The sequence below is a fragment of the Saccoglossus kowalevskii genome, chromosome 7 (assembly GCF_978046115.1).
Source record: "Saccoglossus kowalevskii chromosome 7, keSacKowa6.1, whole genome shotgun sequence".
NCBI classification, from domain to species: domain Eukaryota; kingdom Metazoa; phylum Hemichordata; class Enteropneusta; family Harrimaniidae; genus Saccoglossus; species Saccoglossus kowalevskii.
Genome location: NC_140647.1, coordinates 9,539,520 through 9,553,255, shown reverse-complemented (window position 1 = coordinate 9,553,255; position 13,736 = coordinate 9,539,520). Strand labels below are relative to the sequence as shown.

General features: G+C 35.7%; 2 protein-coding genes across 3 annotated transcripts in view; one reads left to right on the top strand and one right to left on the bottom strand.

Annotated features, from left to right (window-relative positions):
* Positions 1-13,736, top strand: part of LOC100367644 (phospholipid phosphatase 3-like) — a 212,664-nt gene that overhangs the window by 60,464 nt on the left and 138,464 nt on the right. The window lies entirely within an intron of this gene.
* The window catches only part of LOC102804656 (PDF receptor-like), a 35,897-nt gene that overhangs the window by 15,197 nt on the left and 6,964 nt on the right, over positions 1-13,736 (bottom strand). For both annotated transcript variants that reach the window (XR_014929887.1, XM_085501050.1), the window contains exons 2-3: positions 8,014-8,136; positions 6,172-6,308 (exon numbers count right to left, since the gene is read on the bottom strand). Coding sequence is in view for 1 of the 2 variants with exons in the window: in XM_085501050.1 (XP_085357176.1) it covers positions 6,172-6,308; positions 8,014-8,136 (260 nt within the window). In the remaining variant the exon portion in view is untranslated. The remainder of the gene's footprint in view (positions 1-6,171; positions 6,309-8,013; positions 8,137-13,736) is intronic.

Here is a 13,736-nt window from a genome sequence, read left to right as displayed (position 1 = left end):
ATGATCAGCATTGATATTATTCTGATCAGAAGAAATAGACAGTCTGACGACGGCCCAAGACAACGAACAATTTAACTTGATTTCTGCTCCTTCATACGCTGTCACCAATTGAACTAGAACCGTATATTCAAAAGTTCGTAAAAGAACCGGCAATGTAGGTATCTTTGAATCTGTTTATATCACATGTACTTGGCGTAGATCTTCTATGTATCCGGGAGAAATTTGACATTGTGATCTTAGTCGCATTTATTCACAAATGTAAATATTTTCGCCGTTATACATTCGTTACTAAACTAGAAACAATATAAGAAATGATCAATGTTGGTTGAATAAGACGCATGAGGCATACATATATTCAAATATTAAAATTCAAATGTTTTGAATGCTGTATTCTCTGAAACCTTGGAGGTCACCTACGATGCAGGAGAGTGTATTCGCCATTACACAGTATCATCGTATTCAAGTGTATCCACCATTATACAGTATCATCGTATTCAAATGTATCCACCATTATGCAGTATCATCGTATTCAAATGTATCCACCATTATACAGTATCATCGTATTCAAATGTATCCACCATTATACAGTATCATCGTATTCAAATGTATCCACCATTATACAGTATCATCGTATTCAAATGTATCCACCATTATACAGTATCATCGTATTCAAATGTATCCACCATTATACAGTATCATCGTATTCAAATGTATCCACCATTATACAGTATCATCGTATTCAAATGTATCCACCAATATATGGTATTATAGTATTCAAATGTATCTACCATTATAAAGTATCAACGTATTTAAATGTATCCATCATTATACAGAATCATCATATTCAAATGTTTCCACCAGTATACAGTATTATCGTATTCAAATGTATCTACCATTACAAAGTATTATCGTATATATAGTATCTATATGCCTTATTTATTATGAGAGAGATAATGAGTTTAATTTCCGTTCTTAATTTTTTAATCTTGTTTAGTTTATTATGATTGCCTAGACGAGTAACCGAATCTACATGCAATTATTTTTTATTATAGTAATTGTGACAAATAAAAACACTTAATAATCTCATTAATCACATAGAATGGAAATCAATCAAATAATCACTAAAATAAAGAAATCGAGATTATTTTTGCTGAAGTTTACTGAATTATATTGTCAATCAAGCTCTTAATAGTATGTATGTGTTAACTTGATCCTTGTAGGTATGTTATATTGTGAACCCGGTGACCAAATTATTAGAGACGTCCCTATTTTTATAACCTCAGATCAGGCATGTTAGATATAAATGTAGCCAAGACTAGCCTGTGATGTGACAGAATGTTGCATAACCTAGAAGATAAACTGTACTATATAATAATTCAGCGAAGATGCCTATAATATATAAATGATTTGTTGTTTAATAATTTGAATCCCGACTCCTAGGTAAAGCCACATTTTATCAATTGTTGAGTTAAGTAAGTCTTTCCACATGAATTACAATACAACAAACCCACTTTAAACACACCAGTTAGTAATCTAGCGAGCATATGCCAGACATTGCCATCGGCAATAATCAATGGCGTGTAACAAACGCGTTAACTGTGGTTCGTTTACCATCCGGAATTGAGTCGTCCTAACAAGATTGTTATTGAAATGCGTCAGTCTGTTGTCGAATCGTATGGATTGAAATTTTTATTCAACTACTACAATGAATGTGGTGTTCTCAAGTACGACAGTCTACACATATGCTTCAACTTATTTTTGATAAATGTGTTTTCCCGATGACGTAGTAGATTTTAGTCTGAATCTCATACGTGCTTATATGACAACAAGAAATAGTTTCTTTTTGTTTATTTCAGTAGCAGTAGTATTTGTTTCAGTGAACGTCATCAAAAGTCAATATTTGTTCACCCTCACCCACTCAAATAGACCTACAAATATCTATCAATCGAACTACGACGGCTAGACGTTCGAGTTCTGTCGAGTTACTACACGTTCCTGTAAGATGTGGAGTTGATTGATGTAAATTTGGATTAACACCATATGGTGGTTGTATGCGGTGTATACAAACTTTGAACAATCGTACAAGCTAGCGACGCATTCAGACATGCTACGTCAATTATTGAGCCGTTAGATCTGTGTGAACTAAAACGGGATTCCACACGCATTGTATACGTCGCATTAGACCCCAGATGTGGTAAAACAAGGGATGCTTTAACGGGATATTACCACCCGAGTCACAAACATTATACTTCATACCTAGAACTTAACCAATCATACAGACCATTGCAGCGATGTGATTAAAAATTGGAAAATTGGATATCGTGATATACTTGTAATCAATCATTTACGACACGCTACAATGATGACACGTAATTAACCATGCTGTCCATGGTGAACGAAACACACACAGTAGACAACACTATTGTTTAAGTATGCATGTGTAATGAGGTTAGTATAGTTAGAAAGATATATGCTTTTTTTAAAAATTATTTCGGAATATGACGGTCTTAGGCCCGTTATAGAATACAACTATTTATTATTTATAATTAGTTGTTTTATAAGTTGTACAACCTGAACTTGCTTTTAGTTTGTAATATTTATAAATTTTGAAAACGATGGTTAGAGTTTGACATCCTTATGACGATTGTTTATGGAGTAGCGCCATACGGAAATGATAAGCCTTAGAGGATGACTTTAATGTCTAAGAGGATCTTTCACTGATAGTAATTGCAACCCAAGAGACAACATCAGGGCTGGGCAAACAGTGAAACACTTCCCACCTCAAGGCAGAACGAATATTCTTTGGCCTAGATGGTCCCGACGAAATGATAAATGGGTAACTATACATTATATAATAAGGTTATGATGCATTCACCCGCTGGACTCAATGTGCACTTCCTCGCAACAAGGGCTATTTTGAAGGCATGAAAATGGTTAAACTCAATTCCTGATGCAAGAAACCTATGGCCATGACATGACTCAGAGAGGCCCCATCGTGGAGGGCCAAGGTAGTATAGAGGTAATGCATAGGCATTCCCAGAAATCTTTGAGACAGGGTTTCCTTTCAACTAATGGCAATTTTGATTACTTCAACTGTCCACATGGGTGGAATTAACAGCTAGCTAGTGTTGTTGTTTTCTCTCTCTGTGGAGCTACAGTTCTTAAGAGTGTTTTCAGTCCTTGCCAATTAAACTGGGGTGCTGTATTTTATACACTCAGATACACTGGGGATATCCAACTCAATATGCGACTCGATGGAAAGGATAATGATAACGATTTACTTATTAAGGTAACCTTTGACCTGCTCTCACACAGATCCAACAAAATAATTTGTCAATATTGGTACTTTCCAACTGCGGAAGTGACATGTTTTTGTCCTCTGTCTGGGGTAGATTGAGATTCCCAAGTAAGGTCTCTACTATTACATCAGTACACTGATTTTCCAGGAATTTGGTTGACAGACACATGGAAACGAATGACTCAAGGCTGTATACAGTCAGGAACCGTGCTTCTATGCTGTATAATGAGGCCATGAATTACAACATCGGATTTCCCTTGGTTGGCATTAAACAAATGTGTATAATCCCTATAGTCAGTTCATTCTCTGTGATGAATATGCATTTGTTGGCTTTCAAGTTCTCTTGTCTTGCTTACTATTGTTAATAAACTTAGGGTGTCTTTCAGTCTTAGTATGACAGCGACAGTATGTGGATACTTCTTGTTGGCTACACCAGTGAGATTACCATCAAATAACTCATCTGAACAACGAAATCACATGTAAAATCTTGAGAAACCATAAGAGATGTCTTGATTCGCTGCCGCTCACCACGAATACGCTTCCATGAATGGCGGTGTTTCTGGTCACATGCAAACAACTTCCCTTCAATAGCAATGATGGTGAAATATGAAAGTACAGTATTCAATGTAGGACTACAATGAGGGCCCTGTCAATTGTCTGGTGTGCATGATAAAACATGATATCATTCAGGAATCAACATATCGGGAAAATTGCTGTGGTGGCAAGTATCATTAATGAACACTATATTACCATTAAAGAATATGTAATAAACTTAAATTGCTACCCCATCAAGTGAGAATGTAGAGAGTGTGGGGATGATGTGATTCTCAGTGAAGGAAGGGGTAACATTTCCTTGACTGTTATGATTCTAGAAAACTGTGTGTCTGGCAAACTATGTTCGTTCACTGACTGTTGAGTAACACCAGACTGAATTAGGATATTAAAAATTTGTTATGAAATGTAGTGAAACAATGTGTCTGGTAATAGGGCTGTGAACGGACATGAACGGTGAGGCAGTGAAATCTGAATAAACATCGGCAACTCGGCGGATAATACACGTGACAAGCCAGTGACCATATGCTGTGATATGTGATCGCGGATTCTGCAGACTTGAACTTGCAGTTTTTTGATGTAGATACTTGGTAAGTGGACTTATGTTGACACTGCAATGGAGTAACCCATATACTGATGTTTATTGTTACGCTCGCATCAAGATCCAACACCCAAGTCACACCATTATCAAAATCACTACAGCTCCTACCACAATGCATACGTATGGTATAATGGTCGTATGCACATTACATCACTGACAACAATATTGAGTGAAAACTTTTACAAGGACACCAATATAAGCAGTTGGTCATTAGGACAATTCGTTCGTGTAAATTTCACGATAAGCATTTTTGATGAAGTTCGTGAAACCGAATGTGCTAAGATAGTGAAAGACCTTTACGGCAAATTTATTCACAATTAGAAAATTGTAAGAACTACAGTGGTGGCGGCGGTCGGCGCTCATTAATTTAGAGCTGAAATTGAAATGTACTTGCCTGGCGGGCCTCAGCCTAATGCCTTTAGACTAGGCTGGTATTGTTCTAAGAAATATTGTTTAATCGGATCTGAAGTAATTCTGAAATAAACGACCTAATGATCGAAATATTTTCTCTGTTCCCAGAGCACAGTCTGTTAATAATAAGTGCATGCATAGTTGTACAACCGTTATAGAGGAGAAACCTTGGCCTTGTTCACATTCTATTCAATTGTCTCAACATCCCATAAGGATAAGTTGAATAGTGCCCAAGTTTTGGATTCATGAACTCTGGCTTTAAGATATGTCTATGAGTGTTTCTCTAAGTTCACGAATTGAACTAACCTAATATAGGTCCGCCCAAGTCACGTGCAATTGGGGTAAAGATTTTCAAGAAGAAATCAATAAAAACATTTTTGACCAAATATGACAAGTATTCGCTAAAATTACAGAACGAGAAATATTCAAATGTATCTCAGTGTGACTCAGTATCAAACCAATCGGAAAATAGGCCTTCTAGAAGAAGTCGACAATAACATTTTTGACTAAAAAGTACAAATATATTCATTAAAAATGGTGAATTAAAGATATTGGATTAGCTGATTTCGAAAAGAAGTTTTCAACACAAATATTCATATTCTAAACATCTCCACTAAATATTAAAATCTAAGGTGCATCATCGAGCCAATTGGTGTAGACATTTTCAAGAAGTCAAAAATTTTACGTCTTACCAACAAGTACAAATATCTTCTTAAAAATAGCAAACGTTACGAAATGATAAAATTTAATAGAGGTTATTTTTATATATTTCTAAATATTTAAAACTAAACGGATGTCCAGGTTGTATGACTTATATATCACAAATAAAAGAAGACAATTTGCATGATTATCTAATCGTTACTAATATGCATATTTACGTTATTTCCAAGGCATTCTACAAGTACATTAACTTATATCGTAACTCCAACAAGAAAACGGATCCAATGCTATGTTTCGCGGTTTACTATTGTCTAACGTGTCACGTACCACTATTTACGGCCTGACAATGAACGGACCCCAGCGTCAAAGTGATCATATTTAATATGTTAATCAATCATAATATATAGGTCGTAAATTTTACAAATCCGTAGTCAAGAGGATAAAATGATTCAAAACAACCTAATAAACCTGTCTTTAAAAAAATTATGGTATGTCGTAAAAACTATGTAGTCGAGCAAACCAATATTATTTGCTCGGTTTTATTAGGGGTAAAAAGATACAGAATATACGAGACAAAATATAGAAATGTTACTAATGGCTGAACAGTGCTTGAATAATTATTATATTGAATAGGAGATGATTAGCTTACCCTTAGGTCACCCAGCTCCGGTTGCCCTTGAAATTCTTGTTCCATTAGCTCTCGCGTTTCATCCGACAAGCACCCGCCGAATAACCCTGATACATTGGCCCATGATCCACCAATGTTACAAAATCGCGTAGCAAAGTCTGTAAAATAAACGAAAGGGAGAACACTAAATACAAGTAAACCCAAAACCTGAATACATTAAGGGCAAATGAAGCTGGCAACTGTACTCGGCAACTATAATGTTTTGCTAGGGACATAACGCGTAATGAAGAACATTGCGACCCTCGGGTATGTTAGGTACAAAAAATGGCGCCAACGGCCATTCTCCCTTGTGATTGCGTATATGGCGCTAACGGTCACTCTCTTTTATCATTGCGTGTGAGACGCAACGGCTATCATCTCTTGTGATTGCGTGTACGACGCTAACGGCCATTCTCGGTTATCATTGCCTGTAAGACGCCAACGGCTATTCTCTCTTGTCACTGCGTGTACGGCGCTAACGGCCATTATCTGTTGTGATTGCGTGTACGACGCTAACGACCATTCTCTCACACCATTGCGTGTACAACGCTAGCGGCCATTCTCTGCTGTGATTGCGTGTACGACACTAACGGCCATTCTCGGTTATTACACTAACGGCCATTCTCGGTTATCATTGCCTGTAAGACGCCAACGGCTATTCTCTCTTGTCACTGCGTGTACGGCGCTAACGGCCATTATCTGTTGTGATTGCGTGTACGGTGCTAACGGTCATTCTCTCTTGCCATTGCGTGTACGACGCTAACGGCCATTCTCTCTTGTCATTGCGTGTACGCGCTATTATCAAGAGGACTAATTTTGAAATCAGAAGATTACATTTGCTAATTTTCCGATCAATGTCATATAATGAATGTCCAAAAACGGCAAAGCAACTATTACATGTGCCCAAGTTATTGATGAGTAACCCATCACAATTGTGTGAGGTTATTAGCAGTACACTTTCGTATACCATGTCATGGTAAGTTTTTAGACGAAGTTAAAAATGAATACGCATATTACAATTCACAGTTGACGATTGTCATCTACGACACGTGTATAACTCGGTCTACAATTACCGTGTAAACACCACGGAATGATAGGAGACCACGGTAATTTGGCCAAAATAAACAAGATAAGAACGGTTCAAATTTATCATGAGATGAAGTCAGGTAGAGAACTGAACTTGTTGATATCTCTGTTGATTCAGTGATTTGTGATGTCATAACGGAGCGCATAAGCTCTGAACAAACTTACTGCCGAATTTGTTCACACATGTTATTACCCCATAGAACCCAATAATGTATATTTTGTGTATCATTTATCAATTTTCAATACAGCTAATAAACACATGTTCCACTAATCAGTCAAAAGTACAGTGACATTACTTTGTATATGGTTATTGCATTATATACGTGTATCGGAACGATAAGTAAGACCTTGTAAACAGATGTTAAATATGCAAATGCAACGCATTAAATATGCAAATGCAGCGCACAACAGTATTCTTTCAATTGAATTCTATAATGCTGTCGGGCAGTGCATTGAACCAATCAGTACACATACGAATACTTGGTTCTGTGCTGCAAGAACAACGTTATTATCACTGAAACTGAATTTCTGAAATGTTTCAACATTATTATGATTCGTATCATTAATAACTAGTATAATACTATATTATCAATAAATATTAGTATATGACTATTGACATTTCTGACTTTTGTTTTCTAAAATTTGTTTTTCATTTACGTCATTATAATGGTCTAAAGTTGCATTACGTTCTATTTATTCAGCCTTTGTACAAGTACGGTGAATTTGTTGTATACTTACGATTTGTATCAAATGCAAAGAAATCTGGACAATTCTCTGACACGGAATTGTTTTCCGGCGTATTCGGCCAACACACGCCATCAAAATGAACTATTACCTCCCAGAATCCATCGCAGTAAGTTCCTAAATTAAAGAAATGAGAAATAAAAGAACTTAAAATATTAAAGTAAATATATTAAATGTTGAGATTTTTAGTATTAATAAAGACAGGAGTGTATTTTGTTGACGCAATTTAAAATTCTGTCTGATCGCAATAATGAATAATTAATTGTAAGTATTTGAACATACTACATGTAGTAATATGATATCTCCAGTATCAAGTTACTCTAGATAATTATCCGAAAGGAAAGATAATTTACAAAATCGGATTTCTAATTTGTATTCTATTTATAAATATTAAAACTATAAAGGTTGTACTTCCCGTAAAAAAACAAGTAAAAATCATGTTATTCAAAAAAAAAACAATTTCCAATGATAATCATATAATGTATATTTAATCTAATTTGTAATGGCCATTATAACATATTCTAACAAGCACTGATTTGAAAAAAAAAAGCTAAACCACTGCTGCTCGCGGTAGATCAAACGTTTCATGGCAATTCCGCATAACACATATTACTCCTGCGGGTAACGATTGATTTTTTTGAAAAGAAATACAAAAATCACGTCTTAAGCTATGATTGCACGCATCTATGTCAGCGCGGCGAGTAAATCTGGCGTAGAACGATGTCGATTGGAGACCTTAATAATACTGATTGTTATCATTATATTTCTACCCATCACCATCAGCTACGGATGTTTTTGCAATAAAGTCATATTTTACCGTCTCCATTTTACGAAATTGCATAAGGTGAAAGTTACAAACTTCTTAAGCAGGCTACTGTTATATTCATTATAATAAGGTTTTATTTTATGTGTTCACAACTAAAAGGATAAAAATATATGATCACCGAACTATTTCTCACACAAAACATTGTGTCAAACATCCATGGAAATGTGAGATTTGGAGCATAGAATGTCGAAGGCCTATGCCCAGAACATCTACTACGCAATGTCTGAATAAAGTACGTATTGCAATAGCTTAACTTGAATACGTTCTAATACTACTATGATTTCTGGGATATATTCAAATATAGTTAGTGGGTTAAACGTTATCTGATCACGTGGTCGTGTTTTACCAATGGCTGCGCATCGTAAGGTAACTACGGGTATGAGCTTGATTGAACTTGAATTGCGCTATCATTAAGTGCGGGCAATTCACCCTAATCAAGAAACAAATTATTTGTCCGACAATTTCATATAATTAGAGTAGACCCAACAAACTAAATTGATAGCTCTTCCTAGTAATACGACTTGACATGTGACTGCAACTATCGCTAAAAATTTAAACTTGAATAAATTGATTCTTTTATAACTTAACATATATGATACTAAAAATGATTCAATATTGAATTTATATTCAGTTTTCAATGAAATATATTACAATTTTTGAAATTAATACTGTAAAATGTTTATTATCCCGTGTGTAAAATTATACTACCTCTAGAAAGCTATCTGAAATGCGTCAATGAACAGCTCCTAGCTGATAAATGTCACATGCTTTCCTACAACATTGTGTGTGTGCGGGCAACACAAATGTATGTATTATTTAGTGCTCAGCGTGACCTGGACATTATCCAAAATAGTCCCGTGTGTATTTATCTGCATGTAATGAACTTGGCAACAGAGTTTAAAGCTTTTCGTAGTTTCCTGTGTACTGATAATAGCTTTAGGATAGTGTATTGCTTATCGGGTTGTCTTGCAGATATAATAAGTCTGGCGATTGAAGGGAATTCTTCTTCACTGAACTTTAATTTGTATACGTAAACCGAATCAACGATCATGAAGGGCGGTGAGAATGCAAAAGGTATCGACATGCTTTCCTGTCAAAATAAATTTGATCAGAAAGAGAAGTTGATTTGCATATGCAACATTTTGTAATCACCATATTACCCATATCCATTTGCTGTGACTGGCCGGAAAAAAACAGTCGCTGACATCAAAAGATAATGGCGTGTTTCCGGTTAATAAAACAGCGTTTGGGCAACCTTGAGTAGAGCAGAGCGAGGGTTGATCCATGTACGTATTTTTTTTTCAGGCGTGCTCGTGCTGCTTGGCCAAAATGCTGACAAACGTCGCGAGTGTGCGCCAGACATTGGAAAGGCGTAGATTATATAAATACAAATTTACCGACCTACTAGTTTCTTATATGTATATGGTCATGTTTTTTGTTTTTTTATTTCTAATCGTTTTTACAATGCTCGTGATATTCTACTGTCTGTGGTGTAACATGTTTATATAAGTAATGCTCGCGATGTTATATTGTCTGTGGTTTAACAAGTTTACAAAAACAATGCTCGTGATGCTCGGCTGTCTACAGTGTAATCCGCTGACACAGGCAATGCTCGTGATGCTCGGCTGTCTACAGTGTAATCCGTTGACATAGGCAATGCTCGTGATGCTCGGCTGTCTACAGTGTAATCCGTTGACATAGGCAATGCTCGTGGTGTTCCGCTGTATATAATGCGATCGCCGTGACAATAAACCAAACAAACATGAAGATAGTATATCGTGAGTAAAGACTGTTCTCTATATAGTTACTATGCTCAGATAAGCCATCATCATCAGTTGAAACACAAGTGAAACATGCGTGGGTACTATCCGCATAACCGCATAATAGTTTCACTCCTTATTTAGAAGTACAGTTTCTATATTTGGAAATAACTTCAAACAAACAGAATATAAGTACAAGGTCAGTTGCACACTGTCATTTGCAGTCAGGATCCTAGTGATAAAAGTGCAAAATACGGTGTAAACTAGAGATGACGGTATGGTAATAGAAAATGAAGCATAGAACACGGAGATATAGTCACATAGCAGACGTATATACGTACATTAATGTGCCTTTCTACGGAAACTCAAGACCTATTTTTATTATCGTAAACTGATAACTCAATTCGGGTGGCATATTTCTATCGGGTGGAATGTTTTCCATCCGGATGGCATACTTTTATTTGCGTGGATTATCTCTATAGTTTGTTTTCAGTATCACTGCATCCTCGCTTATGTGTGTAGTAATACCTTAATGAGTTGTAACAGCCCGAAATGCCTACGTAATGTATACGTGCCTACACCTTTATTTGCGTCTAATGACGTGATTGTTGCTCAGTGATATGCTATATTGTTACTTTGTCTGGTGTGAACAAAGAAAAGAGTATGAATGTGACGTAAACATGACGCACATGTTCCAAATAAGGAAGACTTTCGAACACGTCCATGACACTTTTGAGGACGGCCTTAAGGTGTTTTACGGACGGCTGAATTTTATTGTTGTCGGTGTCAGATGTATAATAATGCCCGTTACGTAGAAAATAAGGATAAGGGGTTAATTCATTGGTGATATAATTTCTATTATCGGACAGCTGAAATTGAAACAGTCATATATCGATTAACACACGATCTCACCCTTCAGTTCACTTCCATTTAGATCTGCATAAGGCGATAATTCTATTGTTCGGATTCAAATCCCAATCAGTGAAACGATAGCGAGGAGATTAGATTGCAGCAGTCTATCATTCATGCTTTTACGTAACATGCTTTACAATCCGATTTAATCCACTTTAAGGCAGAGGAACTAATTTCCTTTACACCAATCGTGTCTGCTCAAAGCCTATCGTAATTTCATATCGTCCATTACTCGGTTGTTTGCTATAAACGTATCTACCAATTGATAGACGATTAAGCTGTAGTGACACCTGACACGCTGTATTTATTATAAAACATTACTTTCAATATTGAAAGAAACAGATCAATAGAAACACCGACAAGCGATCGTAAACAGTAAGAATTTGGATTTATACGTGATACCCCTAACTCAAGAAGGCCATATGCTATTAACGTATGGCCCTTTTATAAGCCCCTTAGACCCTGCACATCACGCTAAAATCACGTGATTTATCACCGCACTGCTATACAAAGTGTTACTAATTCGCCGTTAATCCCCCGTTATTCATCACATTCGACATTCGTTAAGTTCGCTTCTATTTAAATCTACGAGATCACTGATCACAACAGTTATTTAATGCTCTGTGTACAGTGATAGCTGACGTGTGCTACCTCAAAGATGAAGTTCAATCTTATTATTTTCTTACTATCTACTTGCATAATGCGTGATTAATGTCGACACGATTGACTGGCTCAACGACAAAGAGTCCAAGCACTCTTATTCAATAATTACGTGTATTCCCCCAAACACTAAGCGAGCCACTTCACAAGCCATGGTCGATTTGTATGTGCCACATATCGACTTTGATATAACAACTTTGGTAAATGCAGCTGACTTGAAACTATCCAAATATTAAACACATATTGATGGTTTTCTGTATCATTGTTGTAATTTAGAGCAAGGAACTCACTTAAAAAACATGTTATTTGCGTATTCAGAGAACCGGAATCACTTACTAGTTCAGTTCGGCAAACCGGTAATTCGCCAAATCTGTCACATAATTCGACTTACGCAAGCAGGAATCGTTGCACCTAAGTACATTTCATTGCCCGTGAGTGATTAAAAGTGAATCTGATACAACATTTGCTAACATCCACTAGACCTAGGTTTGTCTAGATTTGAGCTCAACATTTGTCATATATATATGATCGTTTGGTATTGCTACGTTTTTTGAAACGGGATGTGGAGCAGGTTAGCACATTATATTGCATAGTTCTATCTGCAACATTCATGTTACAAAGTTACGACATTATGCTCCCCAACATATTTTACTGTTGTTATACAAAACACTAATTGAACCCCATATCACCTATGGATTAGAAGTCTGGGGGAACACATATCCCACAAATTTGAAAAGCATTATAACAGCACAAAAATGTTCTCTGATTTTACTGCCCATATTTTCAAAAAACTTAGAATTCTTGATGTCTCTAAATTGTGCACATATTCAATTTGTAATTTTGTATATGATATTATTATATTATGGTAATTTTTCACATTATATGTAAACATACAACTTTAAGTACATTTAGTACTGTCACAATACAGGACAAAGGCACTGGCGTGACTTACTTGTTCCAAAAGTGAATAGAACTATAGGCCAATTTTCAATCTCGTATTTAAGAACTAAATTATGGAAGAGTCTGCCTGTCACATTACGATCACAACCAAAGCATATATTCAACCTTAAAAAAAACTGAATGATTTACTATTGGCGAGATACACCACATAACTTTATTTTGATTATTTATTATATTCTTCACTTTTGTAAAAACAGTATTGTCATGAAGTATTATATGGCTGCATTTTTTTCTATTTACTTATTTAGTTTAGCGCCATATATCATTGTATATTTATTTATGTTTAAAAGAATTTAATTAACTTCCTAAAGCTATTTCAAATTCCTTTTACCTGAAAATATATTTATTTTTTTCCTATTCCAAAATTGTATTTTTTACGAATAATATGGGTAATAAACCATCATATCATACTATATCATGTTATTTTAAAATTCATATTGGTATATCAGTTCCATTTGTAAGTGTAGTACTTACACATAAAGCCAGATTGAAACAGAACCCAACTACGTCCCTGAAAAACTGAACCAAAGCGACAATTCCTATCGATGAACAACATTTTCTGGTAATCTCATAACTCGATCATGTAAAGATAACCCATT